General features: G+C 41.3%; 1 protein-coding gene and 1 pseudogene across 1 annotated transcript; one reads left to right on the top strand and one right to left on the bottom strand.

Annotated features, from left to right (window-relative positions):
- Positions 1-258: 258 nt before the first annotated feature.
- On the top strand, positions 259-19219 carry LOC120616972 (zinc finger protein 627-like). The gene is made up of 5 exons (XM_039880516.1): positions 259-341; positions 1731-1965; positions 16069-16195; positions 16401-16473; positions 16875-19219. Exons 1-5 carry the CDS (start codon positions 259-261, stop codon positions 18031-18033), a joined length of 1677 nt encoding a protein of 558 aa, XP_039736450.1. The 3' UTR covers positions 18034-19219.
- A 216-nt stretch (positions 19220-19435) lies between these two features.
- On the bottom strand, positions 19436-19554 carry LOC120616980 (uncharacterized; annotated as a pseudogene).
- Positions 19555-22257: the final 2703 nt, after the last annotated feature.

The raw sequence follows: 22257 nt of genomic DNA on the forward strand, positions 1-22257 counted from the left end.
ACTCATTCCTTTAGGGCCCTATTCCGAGGCCATGGGAAAAATCTCTCTCTCCACATCTACAAAGGACTCGCTGCGCTCCTTCAGCGGAGCTCTCTGGCTGAGATCACCGTCTTGTAGGATGAGTCTTGAGTTCTCAGAGCTTCCCACGGTGCAGGTGGGTCCACCAACACAGTATATTCTGCTCCTTGTGTTTGCCACGATGGGGATACCAGGAACCACCTCCTCTTCCCAAACACACCTCATGATATCATGTCCGCTATGCCGACCACAGTGACTAAAGGACCTTGGAAAAAACCACGCTATGACCTCGGCACAGGGGCACGCTGTCCCTACTGTTACCTGTGAGAAGGAGAACAACTCATGGCTGACAGTGCAAAAAGCACAGGAGCATTTCTGCCCAGATGGGGCCAGGGCTGGAACTGTACAATTCCGACACGTGCAAACACTGGGCTGGGGAAGGACAGGGATGAGACGCAATTTCCTCAGCGCCAGGTTTCTGAAGTTCAACAGTGTGAGAAAAGGGACCAGACTTCAGCATCTTCCTCAGTGAATGCACATTCTTAGTATGAGGGGTCCTTTATCTGAGGTGGAGATGGGGAATTGGGAGATAAAAGAAAAACGAAAAACCAGAGGAATTCCCGACTTGAGGAAATCGGAGTGACTTCCAGGAAACCTGCTTCCAGACTTGTTTTCCACATAGTTCTTAAAGGGAACATGAAAAACAGATCATGAAACGGAAGTATCTTCTCCATCTCTCAGTTCTCCAAGCTGAATATCCACAGAGCTTTTCTTCCTCCGTTGTACCGTGACTGTGATGCTACAGCCAGTGTGTTCGCCTGAAGGCTAAGCGCCGGCTGAAACCTGGGCCCTTCTTTTCTCTCTCTATTGAGATCGCTTCTGTTCTTCGGCTCTGCCGCTCAGTCCCCGTGTGTCAGATGGCCTCCAGGGGTGCTTCTCTGTCCCTGTCCCTGGGCATGGTGTAATTATCGCTGTAGTTTGGGTGGACTTGGGTGTTGCTGTTTGTTTCAGATGATATTAAAGGTGAGTATTTCCTGAGGCGGGAGGAGGAAATGGTCCGAGCCGCTCCTTAGCTGTGCATCCTATATGGAGAGGGCGCCCGTCGCGGAGGGAGTCCGCCCTTGTCAGGATGAACATTATGTTCAGCATCGCAGACTCGCCAATCAGGGGGAGTGTTATTTAGATGAATAATAATCATATTTTCTAATAAGTCTCATTACCGCTGGATTTAATAGCGCAACCACAAGTAAAGGCTGGCTCATGACCACGGAGTGTTTGTTGTAACCACCGATGAGAAAATATAACCACTTGCTTATATTTTCATGGCATATGATTTTTTTTTAAGTCAGAAACTTTTTCTAAGGTTAAGCTTCTAAACACCACGAAGTCATTTTTCTTCGGAAATGATGGCTTGTCTTTGGCCCCAAGGCTCTTTTTCGGAATCTGACTCAGGATGCCCACCTAACGCACCCCTGGAATCTGTGCCTGTGCTCCCGTTGGGTCAGACCGCGTCAGACTCCTGTTGTCAACGAAGATCAAAATGAAGTTATCGCATATGGTGAGGGGACTTTGCGGTGTCTGCGTTTGTCAGGAAGGATCACGGTTCCACGGTGGACTCGCAGCACTACGTTTCAATGCAAATGTCCTTGGAGAGGACGAGTTCTGGCTGGTTTGGGCTCGGACACTTAACTCAGGAGTCCGTAACTCCGCAGGAGCGGGCGAGGTCCTGAGCACTGTGGGTCAGATCAGGAGCTGCGGGCCGGTGGGTGGGGCGTGGTCTGCGGCGGCGGCGGCGCCGACGTCCGCTCGCTCCCGCAGCGCTGGCATTGCGGCTCCTGGGTCCTTAAAGCTCGTGTGGTTGCTCTGCCCCCGTCCTTCGCGCTTTTTCCTTTAAGGCCTGGAGGAGTCGTAGGCAGAAGTCAGGGATACCCAAGAAACGGAAGAATGGTGAGTGTGCGGGACGGGTGCGGAGACGGGGACGAGGAGGTGGCAGAACCAGCTGTGGCGAGACCAGGCCTTCCTGCGGTCCAGTCCGGACTCTCCGGACCCGAGTCTTTCCCCCGAGCGCTGCTCAGACCCCAGTCCCCTCCGGCACGCGGCGTGGGGGCTGGGCCGGCAGCCGGGCCCCGGGAAATCCTGTCCCGTCCCCGCGCGCAGCGACTTCGGCTCCGCAGCCCCGCATCTCCCCGGATGGCTCGGTGACAACGGGGAGAGTCATCGAGGGGACAGCCGTTAGTCTCCGGGGTTCGTGCGCGGGACAAGGCGTGTTCTGTGGGGTCCCCGTCCCTCTTTCGTCCCCAGAGGGACCCGGTTTCTCCCGAGTTTTCACGTTTGTGGGGTAGGGTCTCGGAACCGCCATGCTGTCCCCGGCCTAGCTCCTCCTAGGGGCGGCGACAGACAACGGCATTTCCAATCTCTCACCCGAATTGCCAAACGCCATCTTCCTCTGAGTCATAGCATCGTTATCAACTATTTATGTTTGTGCTGCATTTCAAACTATTAAAATTCAGCTGAGTAAATTTGAAGATAATTGGCTTTATTCCGCGATTCCCAAAATGGGGCAGCATCACATCTAGTAAATAGAAAGGTGCTAGGAGGAGCTCTACAAAATGGAAGGAAGACTTTTACCGGCAGAAAAGGAGCCGCACTAGCGGGTTATTGGCGGAAGGAAAGCAAGGATTGTTTCAGGCAAGGTCACCATTCCTTTAGAAGAAGGAACAGCATGAATCTTATCGGGCAGATTAGTGTTGATCAGGAAATTCTAGACTGGTTTAAAATTTCATTCCTGGGGGAAGATGAAACTGCAGTTAAGTACAGCCATGCACCCCTGAACCTCTGGAGTCCGCGGAGTACCTTCTAAGAAGTGTATCCTGAGGCGATTTTGTTGTTTTGAATTCACTTACACAAACCCAGATGGTCTAGCCCACTACACCTCTGGGCTGTGTTACAGCCTATTGCTCCTAGGCTAGGAACCTGTACAGCATGGTACTGTACTGAATGCTGTAGGCAGTTGTAACAATAGTGGTATTTATGAATCTAAACAAAAAAGATACAGTATAAATATGATATACAAGGGAAAAAAATGGTGCTCTTGTTTAGGGCACTTACCATGAATGGAGCATGCAAGACTGGAAGTTGCTCTGGGTGAGTCAGTGAGCGTGAAGGCCAGTGACGCTTACTGTGCATCACTGTGCCTCACTGTCCGCTTCTGTGGACTTCCATAAACGCTGTGCAGTTACAAGATTAAATGAAGCACAGGAAAAAATGATGCAGTCAAAAGCTGTGATAAACACAAGATGTATGAATTTTTCAGATCAGTTAAAATCTTATGGCCCTATATGTGGTCTGTTATTGACCACATATGTGGTCTGTTATTGACCAAAACGTTGTTATGTGGCACATGACTGTATTAAGTTGGGTTTGGTGATATGACTTAGCACGAATGAATCCATCTGGGGCCTGTTGTCTCCTTTTTAATAAAACAGACCCAATATTTTAATTGTTTATCATATTCCCACAGTCAATGGGTGGCTGTTTTTAAAAGGTTTATTTTGTATGTGTGAATATTTTAACAAGACAACAGCAGCTAATAACCACCTAGAGACATTGTATGAAATCCCTGTTCCCCTCCCCCAGGACCTCCCCTGGGCACAGACATCCTGTGGGAAGTCCTTTGAGCCGAGGCTCCTCCTTGAAACTTTCCTGGGTGTTGTGCCCACCACAGTTCCAGATCAGCACTGCCTCTCCTTGAGTTCATCAACTTTAAACATTTATTCACTTTATTTGCATCTCAGTTTTTCAATGAATAAAAATTTATTTAATCATTTCAACCTCAACAACATAAAATATTTTCAAAGATGCAAGAAAGAGGTGAACTTCAGAAAAAAAAATTCCACTATTAACATTGCAAGTATTAAATTTTTCATTCCCTTTTTTTCCTCTCAACATGGGTAGTAATATTCTGAGGTCTGTTCTTTTATTTTGGGTGAGTTCAAATGGATTCCCAGGGCTTACACTTGCAGACCAGAAGTGTTCAAGTATGATTAATAGTTTATAAAATAATATCTTGCCGTGGAAACAATAATTAACTTATTTTTGGAATGCAATAGACACTTGTGGGTTTTCTTGCTGAGCTAGCAAAGTGCCTTGCAATTTTCTTCCCTCCTGTACACATAAACACAGGGTTTCAGTGATTTTGCTAGATTGTTCAAACACTGGGTCTGTGTATCTAAAATATCAGTGGAAAACAAACGAACAGGACAAACAGAGACTCATAGACATAGACAATAGACTACTTAGTGGTTACCAGAGAGTGGGAGGGAGAGAGGAGGCGGCGGGGGCGGCGAGGAAGTACGAGAGACTGAGTGGGTTAAAGGGGTCAAATATATAGTGACAGAAAGAAATCTAACTATGGGAGGTGAACACACAATGCAATATATATATGTGCCTTACTGTTGAATTGTGCACCTGAAACAGTGTTTTTTGTTAACCAATGTTACCATAAAAAATAAATATTCTTTTTTTAAAAAAGAAAACATTATGATGAGTGAAATAAGCCAGACACAAAAAGACAAATACTGCATGGTTCTAATTATATGAAATACCTAGAATAGGCAAATTCATAGAAACAGAAAGTAGATTAGGGACTGAAGGGAAGGGGGAATGAGGAGCTACTGCTTAGTGGGTACTGAGTTTCTTTTTGGGGTAATGAAAAAGCTTGGAAATGGATACTGGGGATGATTGCATGACATTTGAATGTAATTAATGCCACTAAATTGTATACCTAAAAATGATTTAAATGGTAAATTTTATGCTACCTACATTTTATTACAATAAAATAATTTTTTTTAAAACACACACACACACACACAAAATATCAGTAGTGGTCCCAAACAAGTCCACTAGAGATTAGAGACTTGAGGCCAGTGACAGTGACTTTAAGCCAAGGCCCTCTTGAGCCTTCAAAAATAAGTTCTTGAAGGCCCAGTGGTGCTCCTTGGGGAGCCTCCCCTGCAGGTGTCCTACCTGCTTACGCCTCCATGGAGGAGCCTTTACACTGAGAGAAGCTGCAGCCCTGGAAAGCTGGGGTGTGTGTGAATGTGGAGGGGGAGTTGACGTCCTTTCTGAGGTTGTAACAGTAATTCCTTTGGTTCTGTTTCTAAATACAGGTTTGAGTTTTCTTCACAGTGTAGGTGCACTCAGAGTGTAATTTGTGCACATTGAGAAAGGCTGTGAAAGCCAGGAGTCTGTGTCCTGGGTTCCGTGGTTTTTGAATTGGGTGTTCATTTGGGTCAGAACCTTACACTGAGCGTTTCCAGCTGAGCGTTTCCTCACTGTGAGATGAAGCCTGAGAGAGGGAGCGTTTCCATTATTCCCTGGGGAGAGGAGGGTGCTGGGTCCCAGAGTTCATTCCTGGGGCGCCTCAGGTGCCCCTCCCTTCCTTCCCTAGGAACTGACCCACTCCAGGGGTTCTGTCTCAGCGGGAGAGTCTGGAATGTGGAACCTTCGGCAGGCGGCTTTCCTTCTGTCCAGTGGGAAGCGGGCTGCTCACCTGAGCTGATTCTTTCCTTTGTCTCCTTTATCAGCTGAGCAGTGCAGCCCTTTGCCTCCAGGTCCCTGAGCACCTGGGCTCTGACAGTGTAAGATGACTGACAGATACGAGGTGAGAAAGCAAGAAAATTGTAGAAGCAAATGGAATTTTTGTTCCTATTAGGCAAGAGAACCTGAAGATATGAAATGAATGCAGTTCAGTTTTCCAGCACATTTTTCATTTTTACATTAGCATATTTGCATGTCTTTAGAAAATACTGATGTTTAAAAATCTAATGTAATCTCTTTTAACTGATGTGGGGACAGCTATTAAAAGCTTATGTAACTCTGAAAATCCAGTACACTTTAGGAGCTAAACTCAAACCCCTAATGTGTTACAATATGCTGCTTACTCCTGAAAATGCCCCCAGCGTGAGACAGAGGAAGGACAAACTAGGACTTTGCATGTCCTTTTAGTTAGCAAGAGATTTGAATATTTTCATTTTGTGTGGCTTACAGTTCTATAACTGTTAGTATTTAAAGGAGTTAAATCCTGGAATGGTTTCCTAAGTATAAAAATTCAAAATAAAGAATGTAAATTTCTGTATTTATTTTAAATAATTTTATACGATAGGAAAGTCTAACAAGAAGACTCACTGCCCAAATATCCTGGTCCCTCCAGCGCTGTTACTCCAGCCGCTTCCCAAATACATGTTTTGATCATTTCTTGAGCCTCCTGTTAGTGTTGCTTTATGTAAAAATAAGCAGTTTTGCACGCATATTTTTCTTACCCGTGTTCATTCTTGTAGTGAGCAGTTGGACTCTGCATTTTTGATGTTTGACTGCTGACAGCCTAAGCCTCACTCTCTCTTGTCCCTGTTGTCCCACATTCGGACAGCCTGATGAGAAAGCCTGGCGGTTTCTCCTCTAGAGCAGGTAAGAGGTTCAAACCATAAAAAGCCATGCCTGTGTGCAGAACTCTCGTCCAGGACCCATATCCTAGGCCCCCACCAAACCATACCAGGCTCCATTTTTTTGCTCTCAGAAGCCATGTCACAGCTGCTTGAGAGACCCGCCCTGCCTTCCCTTGAGACCTGTAGTATGTGATTCATAAGACTTTTCCAACCCTCTGTGTGTATGTTGGGTGGGAGGGGGGTGGCACACCAACATCACTCTCCTCTGCACCTCTGCAGATAACCATAAAACTTTACTCTTGCTGCCATGAGCCTCACATTCTTACATGACCACCCCCGTGGGTCTGTCTTCTCTTGCTGTGACCTGCTCGCCTGCTCTGCTACCTGGTGGCGGCCGCACTGTGGGCTGCTGGGTGTTGGGGAGCTGGGGCTGTGAGCTGTGCCGCCCCATGTGGCAGCGTTGACCCTGCCAAACCCCAGTTCTGTGTGCAGCCGGCTAGAATGCGCAGTTTTGAATTCCTAGGCATTTGGGAGCAGGCGTGTGGGGTGGGGCCCTCCTACAGGTGGTCCTGGGTGGATGTCTTTGCTGGGTATAATCTGTGTGTTAGAGAGAAGCTGTGACAGAGGGTGGGTTGGTCCATACATAGCCTGGGCGAAGAAGAGAGGGACTATACCCTGTGCAAGAGGCGGGCCCATCAGATGGTGCTCCTGAAACAGCTGTCATTTAAAATAGAGAAGAGATGGGGAAGGGCAGCCAGTAGGTGGCAGGCTGATCCACAGTCCTAACACCAGAGGGCTCCCCAGGACCCTTAAGTGCCCTGCTGCCATGGCCCCTGCTCTATTGCAGCAAAGACCCTGACTCTCGGGGTTACAGGGGGCAACACTCATGGCCTCACTGTGGCACAGCCAAAGGATTCGTTCAAACCTGACTTAAGTCTAGGGTTCTAAAACCCTGTAAAGCAACCTGTTGTTATGCGGAGGCGCCTAACCCTGATGGCACTGGTTAGAGGTTATCTGGAGGGAAAATATAGAAATACCAGGGTAAACAGGACACCTTCCCAGAAGTGTATCCAGTGACCAAAAACACAAAACAGGGAAGGACAAGGGGCGGAGGGAATGAAACAAAGCTGTACAATTCGAGCCAATTATTTTAAAATTTCTGCAACAAAACAGGTACACTGCTAGGCTTTGGGGCCTCTACAACGTAGGTTCTGAATTAATTTTGCCCTCTGCTGTAACGCACTAATTCAGAAACCTTCAAGCAGTGAATCAATACTGGCTCTGAAACTAGTTTACTTGGGATCCCACTAAATTTAAGCAAGTTCCTGCTGACAGTCTTAGGTGGTGCTACTGAATGTAATATAGAAAACAGATCGGACAAATGTTTCTCCTTAACCATCAGAACTCTGGTCTTGCCTAAATTCTCCATGGTCGCAACACCTATAGTTCTAAAATATTCCACATTAAGCAAGGATGCTCTGAGCCAATGATTCATGATTAAAGGAAGTATTTTCCACTCACAGATGGGCTTCATAAAATTAGATCCAATGAGCCTCACCTCCCAGATAAATTAGTTAGTGTGGCCAATGTAAATTACACAGGGCCTTGAAGGATTGAAAAGTGTGTACATAAATCCTAGTTAGTGAATCGTAGATTCTCCCCAGTGCTCCTCCTTTGAACAGCCTGTTCTTAATCCAGAATAGAATGAATGGATTACAGTGGATTACCACAACTCTGAGGCTGTGATAGCACCAAACAGACCTATTTCCACTCCCCACCATTATGGAAATTACCGACTCCAACCACTCAGCAACTGGTAAATATCCTGCTGTCCAAGATTTGGCTAAGACTTTTCTGTTCAGTGCCTATTTCAACAGCCTCTAGGCTGGACTTGGCCTTCACCTCTGAAGATACGTGATACGTCTTTACTGGGTTATCCTCATGGGTCTTCAGCAGTTTTGCCAACCCACACAGCTATTGCAGGCAAGACCTGAACCACATCCTGGTTTGTCCAAGAACACAGGTAGGACATTAGGACATCACATTAAATACATCCTCTTCTGAGGACATTAATGATATGGAAATATTGAAAAAAGGAGCTCGCAAAAGTGGATGGATGCATATGACATGAGGCCCTGTCAACTTTGTTAAGTTTTTGGAAATTATTTGATAATATGAGACTCATTCCATCCCTGACATGAAGAAATGTAGCACACACATAATCTACTAGGTTCATTTGTTGTTCTAGAGGTAATTTTCCTTGTTTACAAAGTAGGCTTTTTTTTTTTTTTATCATTTATGCTGTTATTTGCAAATTAGCCCACCTCGAATGGCCACCCCTACATAAAGGCTGGAAACTCTCTTCAAATTGCCATACAGCTGGCACTTTTGTTAGTGACCTCAGATTGTCCACCATAGAGGCTTCAGTGACCTCTCATGCCTCCTGGAGTGACCCATGATGTCCTTAAATTGTCCATAGGCTTCTGATATAAGAACCTTCACTAGGTCCCACATTATATGTCATCAGAGCTGCAATGATCTCTATCGAAAGTAGGTAGCCCTGATCGCCTATCCAGCAATCCATTATGCCTCGGCACCTGGAAACAGCACCCCGATGGCTTAGCACAGCTCCCAAGACCCCCTCGAGACATGACGAAACCAAACCTGGGCCCCCTTGGATGGTCTTTTCATTCCTCAGTCACTCATGAGATGCCATGGAGCTGGATAAGGTCCCCCAGTGGCCACACCCCTAGGCTCCCTGGGGAGCTCTTTAGGATTCCCTGAGTGAAAAGTGATGGAAGTTCTCGGACTTCAGGGACGACATTGCCTCCTTCATACATGGTGGAGCTCAGGCTTAGTTGCTGCTTTTCATGTCTTAATCGGAATGTCTTTGAAAATGGAACAGACCCAAAAATCATCACAGCTGACCAATTATCACATCAAGAAGTTTTCTCAGCACCGACCCACAGTCGACACCATCTTCACATTTACTACTTTTGGATTATTCAAGAATTCTGGGAACCTTTTACCTCAGTTACCCTCATTATAAATCAGAGTAACACATTTTTCTACATATATTCTGGGCATGTCTTGAAATGGCTGCTTTTTGATATTTCTTTCTAATTTTGGAGTTAGTGGTTCACCCCATGACCTCAATTCTCTGATAGATTTGTTGCTTTTGAGTTTCTTGGCTTCTTTACTTCTGAGGACTGGAAGCTGGCTTCTAAGCTCCTCACACAACACACCAGAGACAGTCTGACTCCTTTTCTGATGTTTACCACTGATGGCTTTAAGCTTTCATCCCTCCATCCTCCACCTGTGCCCCACATCTGTGCCTGGTGATAAGAAAGCCTGGATGCTCCTTCCTTTGGTTCTGGCAAGTGGTTGAATCCACAAGAGGCCCTGCCCCTTGCTGAACGCTCACTCTAGCTACCCCCAGGCTCAGTAAAACCCCAGGCTGGGCTCCTTTCCCTGCCATCTCCAGGCGTGTCCAGGCATGCTTGAGAGGACCGCCCTGCCCTCTGCAGACACTCCCGTTATGGAAATCCTAAAGCCTTTCATACCGTGTGTGTGTGTGTGTGGTCATTAGTGTGGACCCCTGGACCCCTAAACCAAATCTTGGTAGGGGTCCACCTGCCTGTCCATGTGACCATAACACTTATAAGACAGTTAACATCGTCCATATTGTACAATTTTTTCCCGGCTTTATTGAAATATAATAGACAATTAGTTGCTTGTATTTACATTGTACAATTCAATGAGTTTTTTTTTTCAGTAATAGTTGGCATACAATAATATATCAGTTCAGTTGTATAGCATAGTGATCAGAGATCCACATAACTCATAAAATGATCACCCCACTAAATCGAGTACCCCTCTTCTCCCTTACATATTTATTACAACATTATTAACAATCTTCCCTCTGCTACATTCAACATCTCCATGTCTATTCTGCAACTATCCATTTGTACCTCTTAATCCCTTTGCCTTTATTTGTCATCACCCCAACCCCCTCCCATCTAGTAGCCCTCTAAATATTCTCTGTATCTATGAGTTTATTTCAGCATTTGTTATTGTTCTTTATTTTGCTCTTTAGATTCCACATGTATGTGAAATCATGCGATATTTGTTTTTCTCCATCCAACCCATTTCATTCAGGGCACTACCCTCTAGGTCCATCGAGGCAATATCCTTTTCCATCCCCTTCCTTGTAGTCTGTGTGTGTCTTTTAATCTGAAGTGAGTTTCTTGTAGGTAGCATATGTGGGGTCTTGGTTTTCTTATCCATTCAGCCACTCTACCTTTTGGTTGAAGCACTTAATTCTTTTCTATTTGAGGTACTTGTCGATAAGAATGTAGTTATTACCATTCTTTTTATTTTTTTATTAATACCATTCATTATTCCTGTTTTTGATACATGTTTTTTTCTTCTTAAAGAAGTCTCTCCAACATTATTTTGTCTGGGAAGCTCTTTTTCTGTCCCTCGACTCTAAATGATAGTTCTGCTGGATAAAGTGTTCTTGGTTGTAGATCCTGGGTTTTCATCACGTCGAATATTTTGTGCCAAGCCCTTCTGTTCTGCATGCTTTCTTTTGAGAAATCAGCTGCCAGTCTTTGGGGTGCTCCTTTGTAGGTTACTAACTGCTTTTCTCTTTCTGCTTTTAAGATTTTCTCTTTGTATTTAATCTTTGGCATTTTATTTATGGTGTGTCTTGGTGTGGGCCTCTTTAGGTTCCTGGTTTTGGGGACTCTCTGAACTTCCTGGGATTTTATGTCTATTTCCTTCACAAGGTGAGGGAAATTTTCCATCATTATTTCTCCAAATAGCTCTCCAATGTCTTGTTTTTATTCCAGTACCCCATGATATGAATATTTTTACCTTTAATAGCGTCCCATAGACTCCTTAAATTATTATTATAGTCTTGGGTTCCTTTTTCTTGCCATTCTGATTGAGTGTCTTTGGCTTCCCCATCCTCTATATAGGTCATTCAATCCTCTTCTTTATTCACTCTGTTTATTCCATTTAATATACTTTTTATCTCAGATAATGTGTTCTTCATTTCTGACTGGTTCCCTTTTATAAATTCCATTTCCATTTTTATGTTTTTTATCTCTTTGTTGAAGTTCTCACTGATTTCATCTACACTTCTCCTAAGTTCATTGAGCATCTTTATAACCAGTGTTTTGAGCTCTGCATCTGTTAGATTGCTTGACTCCATTATTTCTAGATCTCTGTTCTGTTCACTCATATGGTTTCTGCTTCTTTGTCCTTCTATTTTGGCTGCCTTTCCGTGTCTGTTTCTATGTACTAAGCAAAGCTCCTAAGTCTCCCAGTCCTCTTAGTGTGGATTTGTGAAGTAGGTGTCCAGTGGCATAGTCCTGAGAGGGGTTCAGCTGCAGGCCAAATTTAGCCCCAGCCTCTGCCCCTCCGGGGCCACCTGTTAAGATTCAGCCAGCAATCCACAGATGCTATGCTTATAGTTGCCTCAAAAGGCCACGCCAGAAACCGAGGCCAGCTGCCTCCAGTGTGAGTCTAGGCGCTGCTCAGCAAGGAGCACCTGACTAAGTGAAGACACACTCAGATGTGGCTCGGGTGGGGCCACAAGTTGGGGGAGGCAGGGTTTCAGGGACTCCTCTGGGCAGAGCGACCTCTGTTATCCAGTTTGATGACATCCCGGCTGTGGAGGCGCTATGTCCACACACTGGAACGGAGGGCTCAACAGAGGAACAGTGGATACCGTTGGCACTTCTGAACAGAGCGAGTCTCGCCTCAGCCCTCTGACAACTCAGTGTTCCTCTGTAAGTCCCCGGTGCCCTATGTGCACATCCAACCCCAGCACTGGTGCTCAGAGCCAGCAGGTCCATCACTGTGACAGTCTGCTTGTGAATGCAGCCCCTTTAAGAAGCATCTGCCGCTGCTGTAGCCTCCGTCCCACTCAGCCACTCCGAACAGAGCAGCTTCGCATCCTCGCCCTGTCTTACCTCCTCCCGTTGCAGGGTAATTTCTTATTTCTCTCCCTACTTGTAGAGCTTGTTCATATAGATCTCAGGCGATTTTCCTTGCTGTTTGCTCCTTGTTTATGTCACAACTTTGATTTGGCCACAAGAGGATGAACAGAGCCTCTATCATCTATGCCACTTTTTTTCTCCCTATTCTCTTTGCATTATTTTTATATCGTTCTATGGATAAATCTTTCAGATTTTTTAAAGATCAGTTATGTATTCATTCTGCACTTTATGCACTTAAAAAAAAATAATTGAGGTAACACTGGTTAATAACATCACATAAGTTTCAGATGTACATTTTAATTCAATATCTTTTTCCACCAGATCTTTTTAATCTTAGTCCATGCCACCCTTGTATGAGTCTCCAAGTGCAAAATACAATAAATTCTGTAGACAATGTTAAAAATTTTTTCTGGGATATAGCTAGTGATCAAGTTCACATTTATAGGTAATAGCAATGGAGTGTATCACTTGACCACTCCATTTGTGCCTGATTTATTGATTTTTCCACTGTTGTCTTCAACACTTGGGATTATTTTTTGGGGGGAGAGAATTATTAAATTGATTCATTTTTGTTCTAATCACTGTGAAATGGAATCTACTGGACCATTTATTATTCTCTCAACTTTTCATATATGATCTTTCATCTTCTGTTAAATGTTTTGCTTTTTCTCTTTTTAATTATGTGTCTGTTCATTGTTACTCTGAAGACTCACTCTTTTATATTGCATGTATTGCATATATTTTTCTTCCCCCTTTTTATTTTTAAAGTACCTTAAATTTAATATATTTAAATTTATCAGTCTCAAGCTTGATCGCTTACTTTTTTTAGACCTTTTTTTTTTTTTCAATTAGAGTTGACATTCAATATTACTTTATATTACTTTCAGGTGTATAGCATAATGTTTAGACATTTATGTATTTTATGAAGTGGTCCCCCGATTAGTCTACTATCCACCAGGAACTATACAGAGTTACTACAATATTATTGACTGTATTCCCTGTGCCGTACTTCACATTCCCGTGATGGTTTTGTAACTGCCAATTTATACTTCTTAATCCCTTCACCTTTTTCACCCCAGCCTCCCACCCTCTGCCCTCGCCCCGCAATCTGGCGGCCATCGGGTTCCCTATCTTATGAGCCTGTTTCTGTTTTGTTTGTTTGTTTATTCTGTTCTTTAGATTCCAGCTTACTCTTCTTACATTTTCCTATTCTCGTGTCAATAATCAGTTATTTGTGATTTCTAAAAGTGGCCTACTTTTATCTTTTACATTTAAATCTACAACAAATTAGCTATTGTCCATGGAATAGAGGGAATATAATGCATTTTTCCAGTTAGGTAACAGTTTGTACCTGCTCCGTGTATTAAAATGTTCATATTTGCCACTGCCCTACAATGCCTGCTGTGTCCATGACCAGCTTTCCATATTAAATGCTGGCCCATGAAAGACTTTTTCTTTCTCTTGGTTTGTTTTTCTCTCTGCTGATACTATACCAATAGTTTAAAAATCCATGATGTATGTTAAGTAGGCTGTCACTCTGTTCTTTATATGACTTTGTCCACCTTTGGACATTTATTCTTCCTATCAGGTTTGGAGGAATAGTTTTTGTTGACTCTGAAAGAATCTGTTTGAGAGATTTATGAGATTTTGTAGAGATATTATTTGGGAGAGGTGACATCTAGGTGACACTGAATTCTTTCTAAGAACATATATCATCCTTTCACTTATTTCATTCGATTTTGACATTATCCAATAAAAAAATTTTTTTCATAAAAATCATTAAGTAGCCTGTATTCTTGTTTAGTATTGAATTAAATTTGGCCTGGAGGAAACCAGGAGCAAGCTTCCAGATGTTGTGTCTCAGTCTAACCACGTGGGATGAGCTTCGTTCTCCAAGTAAGAAGTTGCAAGTACATGTGTGAACTATTGCTTACCAGGGGAACTCAGCAGAGACTCAGTCCCCAGGGTGTTTTGGGGGACTGATCACATAGACACGATCTGCCAAACATGTAACAAAATTATAGCATCTGAAAAGAAAAACAGGAATTTACTTTATGCCATATTGTTGCATAAATCTTTTAGGTGCACTGAGGCACTTCTACATGTTAAGTTGGTGGCAGGCGGGGCCACTCCGCAAATCCCAGTTCCTAGATACCAGCAAAATGAACTTTGTGAGCAAACTTTTCTAAGGATAAGCAATCTCGGGTCTGCTTATGCTCACTCGCTTTTACACACTAGGAAGTGGGACTTCATTATGAACAAAGCACTACAGATGCTTTACAGGAAAAGATTAATTAGGGCTAAACCAAGCAGCTTATCTTACTCCTTTACGACCTAGAACAAGAGAGATGTTCCTACTTTGTTGTTGCTTTACTGAATAGGTCAATTTTGCATCAGAATTGGTGAGTTGGAACCTTTTCTCTGTTCCCTACACATAGACATCATTGGATTATTGACCTCTTTCTGGGACCAGCATTTAGGGGAATTGTGCTGCTGAGGGAGTCCTATGTCTGGGATGGGTTGTCATGCTGCTTTACTTCACATGTGACCTCAGAAATGAGAGAAGTTGGGAGGAGAGCCACTAACTAGAGTAGCATCACTTGCTGCCAAAATTTGAAAAAGAGGACATTTTAGTTTTCAGAGGAAAGCACTGTTGAACTCTATATATTTTGTAATCGTTTGCAAATTCAACATGAAAATACTGTGAATTTCAATGAAGGCCCTCACAAATGCTAATCTTAAGCTGTTCCTCAGAGTCATCGAGACCCAGGTCACAATGTTACAATTCTGCCAGAAAGACTTTTTTTGTGATTTTATCATTTTAGTATATGTGTCTGTATGTCCTAAAATTGGTATGAAGTAACCCTATATACATGAGTTACTCATGTATATAGGAATTTTGCAGAGATCTAAGTTGTCATGCCTGAGCTCTAACTCTGATTAACTTCCTAGCTCCATGAAATGAGACAGAAAAAGGAAGATCAAACTGAGTCTGTGATAAATATTATATAAACAAATTATAATTCCTACTCCTCCACAAGATTATTTGCAGTCAGCCAGCTGGATCTGACTACTTCTAATGGCCCGGAGTACTTCAGGACAATATGGTCAGCTACGTGTTGTTACAAACTGAATTTCCATAGACCTCCTGGCCTCATGTTTGGTGATGAGAGGAGAAGAAAAAGCTTCCATGTCTTCACTTTGTTCTTATTCATTAAAACTGTATGCAGATATGATGGTGTGGTTCATGGAGTGCTGCATCATATGGTGGTATTAAAGGAGATGAGAGTTTTCTCACAGGGAATTGATGTGCTTAATATAGAAATATTTCTTTTCATTTCCAAGGTGCTCTGTACCCTGACATTAAAGAGCAATGAAGACTTGATCACAATAAAAATGTAGCAATAAATTCCGTGTGTTAATGATGTTGTTACATTCATGAGGAAGTGACTGGCCAATAAGTAATAGTCTGATGACCAAGTCATAGAATAAATATTGGGAACCTCAGAGTCATGTGTGATCTTCTTATGAATTAAGTATGGATCCCCAGTGCTGTCTGTCTCACCCATCCTCTTGTATATATATGTGGGATGTTTTAGGACTCAGTGGCCTTAGACGATGTTAATGTGAAGTTTACCCTGGAGGAGTGGGCTTTCCTGGATCGGACCCAGAAGAAACTCTACAGAGATGTGATGCAGGAAACCTTCAGGAACCTGGCATCAATAGGTAGGGATGACAACATTCTTAACTTACTTATTTAGTCAATCAGTAAACTAGTGTTGCTTGCTTATCAATGCTGTTTCAAGCAAGAAGTGAAATGTAGAAAGGGAATACACTGGTAATGAAATCGGGCTTGATCACAGCTCATCGTGGACCCAAAATCTAATGATTTTCTATACTTTTTATAATTTATAATGCTTTTTTTTTCTAGCATGTATTTTAGAAGAAAAATGGGAAGACCATGACAGTGACGATCAGCACAAAAATCATGGGACAAATCTTAGGTGAGTCACACTCACATGAGAAAGCAATGTCCCACAAGAGAATCTTAATATGTCATCGAATTTTAAAAACAGGCAAACCAAACATATCGATCCAGCATCAAATTTATTGATTCCTAGAATATGTTCATCAAAATATTTTTCTCAAATGTGACCTAGATGTTTAGTATATGAAAAATAGTACACTTGGAAACAGTATAACAGAATCACTATTCATGAATATTACTGTTTTCATAATAGCTATGACCTGGCTCTCTTGCAGAGTTTTTAGTATACTCACTTTTGAACAATCAGAATGTGCACAAACCCTACACTTGCCTTAAAAATGGTAAAAATGTCAGTCATACATTAATATAAAATCATTAATAAACAAAACATTAATGTTATGCTTCTGATTTTTACAGCAGTCACACAATAGAGAGACTGGGTAAAAGTAAAGAAGGTAGTCAGTGTAGAGAAACCTCCAGCCAGATTCCAAATCATAATCAGAAGAAAGCAGCTCCTACCGGAATAAAACTACGTAAATCCAGGTTGTGTGGACAAGTCTTCATGCATCATTCATCCTTTAATAGCCCCATGAGATCTCACACTGGACCCAAACAATACGAGTATCAGGAATATGAAGAGAAGTTTTATAAATGTAAGGAATGTGGGAAAGCTTTCAAGTATCGCCAATATGTTCGAATACATGAAAGGAAACACAGTGGAGAAAAGCCCTATGAATGTCCGACATGCGGTAAAGTCTTTCGTTATATAAGTAACTTATGTAGACATGAGAGAAAGCATAATGGAGGTATATCCTATGAATGTGAGGAATGTGGCAAAGCTTTCAGTTCTTCCTGGTCCCTCGGAAAACATAAAAGTATTCATATTGGAAAGAAGTCTCATGAATGTACAAAATGTGGTAAAGTGTTCAGTTGTTTAAGTCACTTACGTAGACATGCAAGAACTCACACTAGAGAGAAACACTATGAGTGTAAGAAATGTGGGAAAGCCTTGAGTTCTCTCAGCAGATTTCAAAGACACATGATCAAGCACACTAGAGATGGACCTTATAAATGTAAGGTGTGTGGGAAAGATTTCAGGTGTCCCAAAAACTTTCGAAATCATGAATTGCTACACAGTGGAAAAAAGCCCTATGAATGTAAGGAATGTGGTAAAGCTTTCAGTTCTCCCAGATATCTTGGAAAACATAAAAAAACTCACAATAGAAAGAAGCCTCATGAATGTAAGGAATGCGGTAAAGCTTTCCATTATATCTTTTCCCTTCGAAATCATAAAAGAACTCATACTGGGGAGAAACCCTATGAATGTAAGCACTGTGGAAAATCCTTCAGTTGTTCCAATTACTTCCGAATTCATAAAAAAACTCATGGTGTAGAGAAACCATATCAATGTAAGCAGTGTGGCAAAGCTTTTAGTTGTCCCAGGTACTCTCGAATGCATGAAAGAACACATAGTGGAGAAAAGCCCTACAAATGTATAAAATGTGGTAAAGCCTTCAGTTTCTCAAGTAGTTGTCGTAAACATGAGAGAAGTCATTTTGAAGATAAATCCTGTTAATGTAAGGAATGTAGGAAAGCCTTCATTTATCTCTCAAGGTGTTTGATCACACATGATAATCCAGATTGGAGATGGACCCTAAAAATGTAAGGAATGTTAGAAAGAATTCATTTCTCCCAGTTTATTATGAAGAATGGAAGAACTCACCCTGAAGAGTAGCCCTATCAATTTAAAAATTGTAGAAAAGCCTTCAGTCATCCCAGTCCTTTACAAAATCATTAAAGAACTCGTCACACCTAAGAGAAACTTTATGAATATAAGGGATATGGGAGAGCTTTTGTGGACAAGTAAGGCTGCACACTGGAGATATACCATATTAATGTAAAGAACATGGAAAAAGACCAGCTGTCTCATTTCCTTGGAAAGCCATGAAAAAACTCAAAGTGGGGAGAATTCTATTGAATGTAAGTGATATAGTAACACTTTCATTTTGCCTCACATCCCTACAAAACCATGTGAGAATTTACACTGGACAGATACCATATGACTGAAATGAAGACATTTAACATACTTAATGAATGTTAAATGAAGAAATTTTAACATACTTTTAAAGCAGCTTGAAAACTGCTTTAAAATAGATTTGGAAGCAAATCTATTAATGTAAGTAATACATATAAGCCTGGTGCAAATTAATTTACATACTCCTCAAAATTCACAACATGAAAGAAATGATACAAAAGTATACGTATATGGTCATTATCACTGACTTATTCTTAAAGTGATTCTCTGTAGTATGGAGTTCTACTTTTGCAAGGAAACAGGTGATATAATTCTGTAGGTACTCTTTAAGCAAAACTTTCTAAGTTTAATAAGTAATTTTTCCCCTTTTAGTCAGTTAATAAACATTTTGTGTTTCTGTTTTGAAATCTGTTAGATCCATGGGTGAACGGAAGTGTTTTACTACAATATGCAAGTAGGTTTAATTTTTCTGTAATTTTGTAATTGTTCTGTGAGGAAAAGAACATTGAAAAATGTACTTTGGTATTTGTTCATTTTTTTCTACTGGCCTTCTGTGGCAAGTATTGAATATGCCTTACCCATCATACATATTTAATCTTTCATCACAGAAAACTGCCTTTTCATTGCCCTGAAGAGCCTTCTAGTTTCTTGTCAAGAAATATTTGCCATATGTATGTATATATACACACACACATATACACACACACGTATATGTATATATGTGTATATATGTGTGTGTGTGTATATACATACATATATGTATATGTATGTATGTATATATATGCATGTGTATGTATATATATATTATATATATAAAGAATTTTGTTTATTGAGAACAAGAAGATGCAAACAATATAAAAATCAAAAGCTTAGCTGGCTTTAATTGGCTTTTCTTTCTCTTGTCAAATAAGGGTGGGATTTTATTTTTACGTTTTTTTTTAAACACCTGTAGCACCTGGTATTCCTAAGTGGTCTCCCATCCAAGTACTAACCAGGCCTGACCTTGCTTAGCTTCTGAGATCAGACGAGATCGGGCACATTCAAGGTGGCATGACCATAGACTATATTTACATTTTTTAAGGGTTCCAATATGTTCATGAAATCCTTATACAGAGAGAAGCTATGGGGCAGAGACTGCTTAAGCAACCCATTGGGAGAAATCGTATCAGTGCAAGAGGAATTGCTCAGTGCCGCCTGGTTCTTTCTCTTCTGCTTCATGGGTACTACAAAATAGTCATTGCATGTGATGACGAGCCCAGCAGTTAGTGAAGAGAAGCTGTGGAAACATGGCCAGAGGGCCTTCTTGATTTTCTAAAGTCCAGGGAACTCCTTTTTCATGAGTACTCTTAGGTCCTCCTTCACTAAGTAGGCTTTATCCTCACGAAATTTGTGAAATGTGAACATTATGGTTTCCATGGCATGTTCGATTTGAGAACATTTTGGTGAGGTCTTTGCCGGAGGTGCGGCAAGGTGGCTCACTTGGCTGGGACATGTGGCCAGTGACTATTTGCCATATATTTGTAAGTACGCAAAGTTCATCATATAGTCTCATGTGAATTATTTTCATCTATTGTCCTTTTTTTGTCATTGCTTCTGGCTGGGATTTGGACTATGAAGTTTGCATTAAGAAGAGAATATCTGTGATAGGACAATCAAATCTAGAGTCAGAGATGACCCTTCTTGACTGTTATATCAATGTGAGTAATGTTGTGAACTACATTTTCTATACAATCTATTGCCTTTATGGTTCCATGTTAGAAATCACCAAATCATAATTTACATGAAACTTGGAACAAAGAAGTGAAAGGGGATTAGGCAGGTTTTGGAGCCACCTGTATAGGAGAGACAGATAGAAGCATAGAGCCTTCATGTATACTTGCTACTAGTTTGTTTTACTAAGGCTTTGCCCTGCCAGTCAAGAATATCCTCAAGAATATCCACCACCGCCTGCTTGACTGCGTGGTCCAAGGTGTGGGCTTTACAGTTGTTCAGAATTCAACATCAAGGATCCAGTGCAGTTTGGATTCTCCTGCAAGCCCGCATATGTCCATAGGGCAACAAATGGAGGCCGTCATGGTTGAGAATGTTCCATGAAGCACGACTTTCCCCTTCCTCGGATTGTGTTCATCTAAGGTCTGATTTGTATACAAAAGGCCTTGTTCTGTTAGCACTGCTGGTGACCTTGTGTTCTCTGATTCCACTGTGACAGCTACAGTGGTGCCATCCTAAAGAACCATGTAGAAGTCTGTTCCTCTGCTGCATGTGGCAGCTCCAACCTAGTCCGTCCATTTGACAATTGCACTTTCCTCATATCAGGCCAGTTCTGGGTGTTCCCTGTTACTCAGAGCTGAGCATAATCCCTTGATGATTTCAGTTATCTTTGTTGTGACTAAAATTATTTGCAATTTACTCTAATAAATGCTTCTGTACTTTTTAAAGAAAAATTATATTAGCTGTTTTCTAAGCACTCTTATGCTAAGAACTATAATTGTGTTTTTCATTTCCTGGAGATATATTTAAATATCTCATTGTAATTATGGATTTTCAGATCAATTTGTAATTCTCTCCACTTAATCCGTATACATTCTGTCACTATTATTATGTGTGTACAAATTCAGGTATGTTTTCCTCAGGTAAATTTTACTTTTTATTCTTTTTTACTTATAACTTTTGGCATAAAACTTCTTTCTTATTCATTCATAATATTAAAAACTTCAATCATTTTTTTTTTCAGTCCCTTCTGGCCAAAGACCAACAAAATCAGATCTACAGTCAAAGAGAGTTGTAATGAAACAAATTTTAGTAATAAGAATGACCACAAACCATAAACGACTGTAGGGTGTAACAGGAACAGTGCACTCAAAAGGACTTCTTATACTTTTGGCTTGTGATAATTTGATTGCTTTTCAAGGGAGCAAGACACTTTTCTGCATTGGATGCTATGAGGAAATGAATTTAATTCTATCTTGGTTAATCTTAATCATTTTTATCTAAAAGGAAGAAAGAATGACTTGAATTATAAGACTTTAGAAAATCAATAAGGCCCTCTGGCCATGTTTCCATAGCTTCTTTTCACTAAATTATAAGAAGCACAAATCATACTAGTGAGAAAAGGGGAATTTTTGTTATTTTATTCTTTGGAAACCTGTTCTCTTTTATCACTTCTACAGACACGAATGCCTTTGCTTTTCTCTTGATCCATTATGGTCATGGAGTAGCTTTGTCTGATGACAGACGTATGTGACATTTTTTTCTCAACAGGCTATGTCTAGGCCTTGCAGGGTGTGCAAGGCCAGCACCTAGTTGCCTTTCCTGTTATCTAAATACTGAAATAATTTCTATAGTGTACTGGATGCTTTTCCAAAAAGTACCTGTTAAAATATATATATATATAAATATATATATATATATTTATATATACTTATATATATTTTTTATATGTATATATAAAATATATATTTTTATATATATATTTCTAATCATGTACTTCTTAGCAAGGTGTATGAGCCCTGTTATGTCCTTTATAAGCTTTATAAACTGAGGTTAATAAATTTAGGAATATTGTCAGAGAACACAAACCTAGCAAGAAGAAATATCGGGATCCCTCTTCCAACACAGACTTTCTTGCTGAGAGAGTATGATCCTGATGTTAATTTTTCAACATCCCACATATGCCAAGAAGTTTAGACTGAAAACATATTCACTCTAGCACAGATATTCAAGTTACTCTAGGCTGTGGATATACATGCATGAAAGATGTTCTTA

This window comes from Pteropus medius, unplaced genomic scaffold (genome assembly GCF_902729225.1).
Source record: "Pteropus medius unplaced genomic scaffold, Ma_sr-lr_union100, whole genome shotgun sequence".
Classification (NCBI taxonomy): domain Eukaryota; kingdom Metazoa; phylum Chordata; class Mammalia; order Chiroptera; family Pteropodidae; genus Pteropus; species Pteropus medius.

What these genes read in the sequence shown, in the direction of transcription:
- LOC120616972 (XM_039880516.1), top strand. Translation starts at nt 259, where the DNA reads ATGCCGACCACAGTGACTAAAGGACCTTGGAAAAAACCACGCTATGAC. An exon ending in CAGGAACCTGGCATCAATAG is followed by an intron (nt 16,196 to 16,400) that starts GTAGGGATGACA and finishes TTTTTTTTCTAG; the next exon opens with CATGTATTTTAGAAGAAAAA. An exon ending in AATCATGGGACAAATCTTAG is followed by an intron (nt 16,474 to 16,874) that starts GTGAGTCACACT and finishes TGATTTTTACAG; the next exon opens with CAGTCACACAATAGAGAGAC.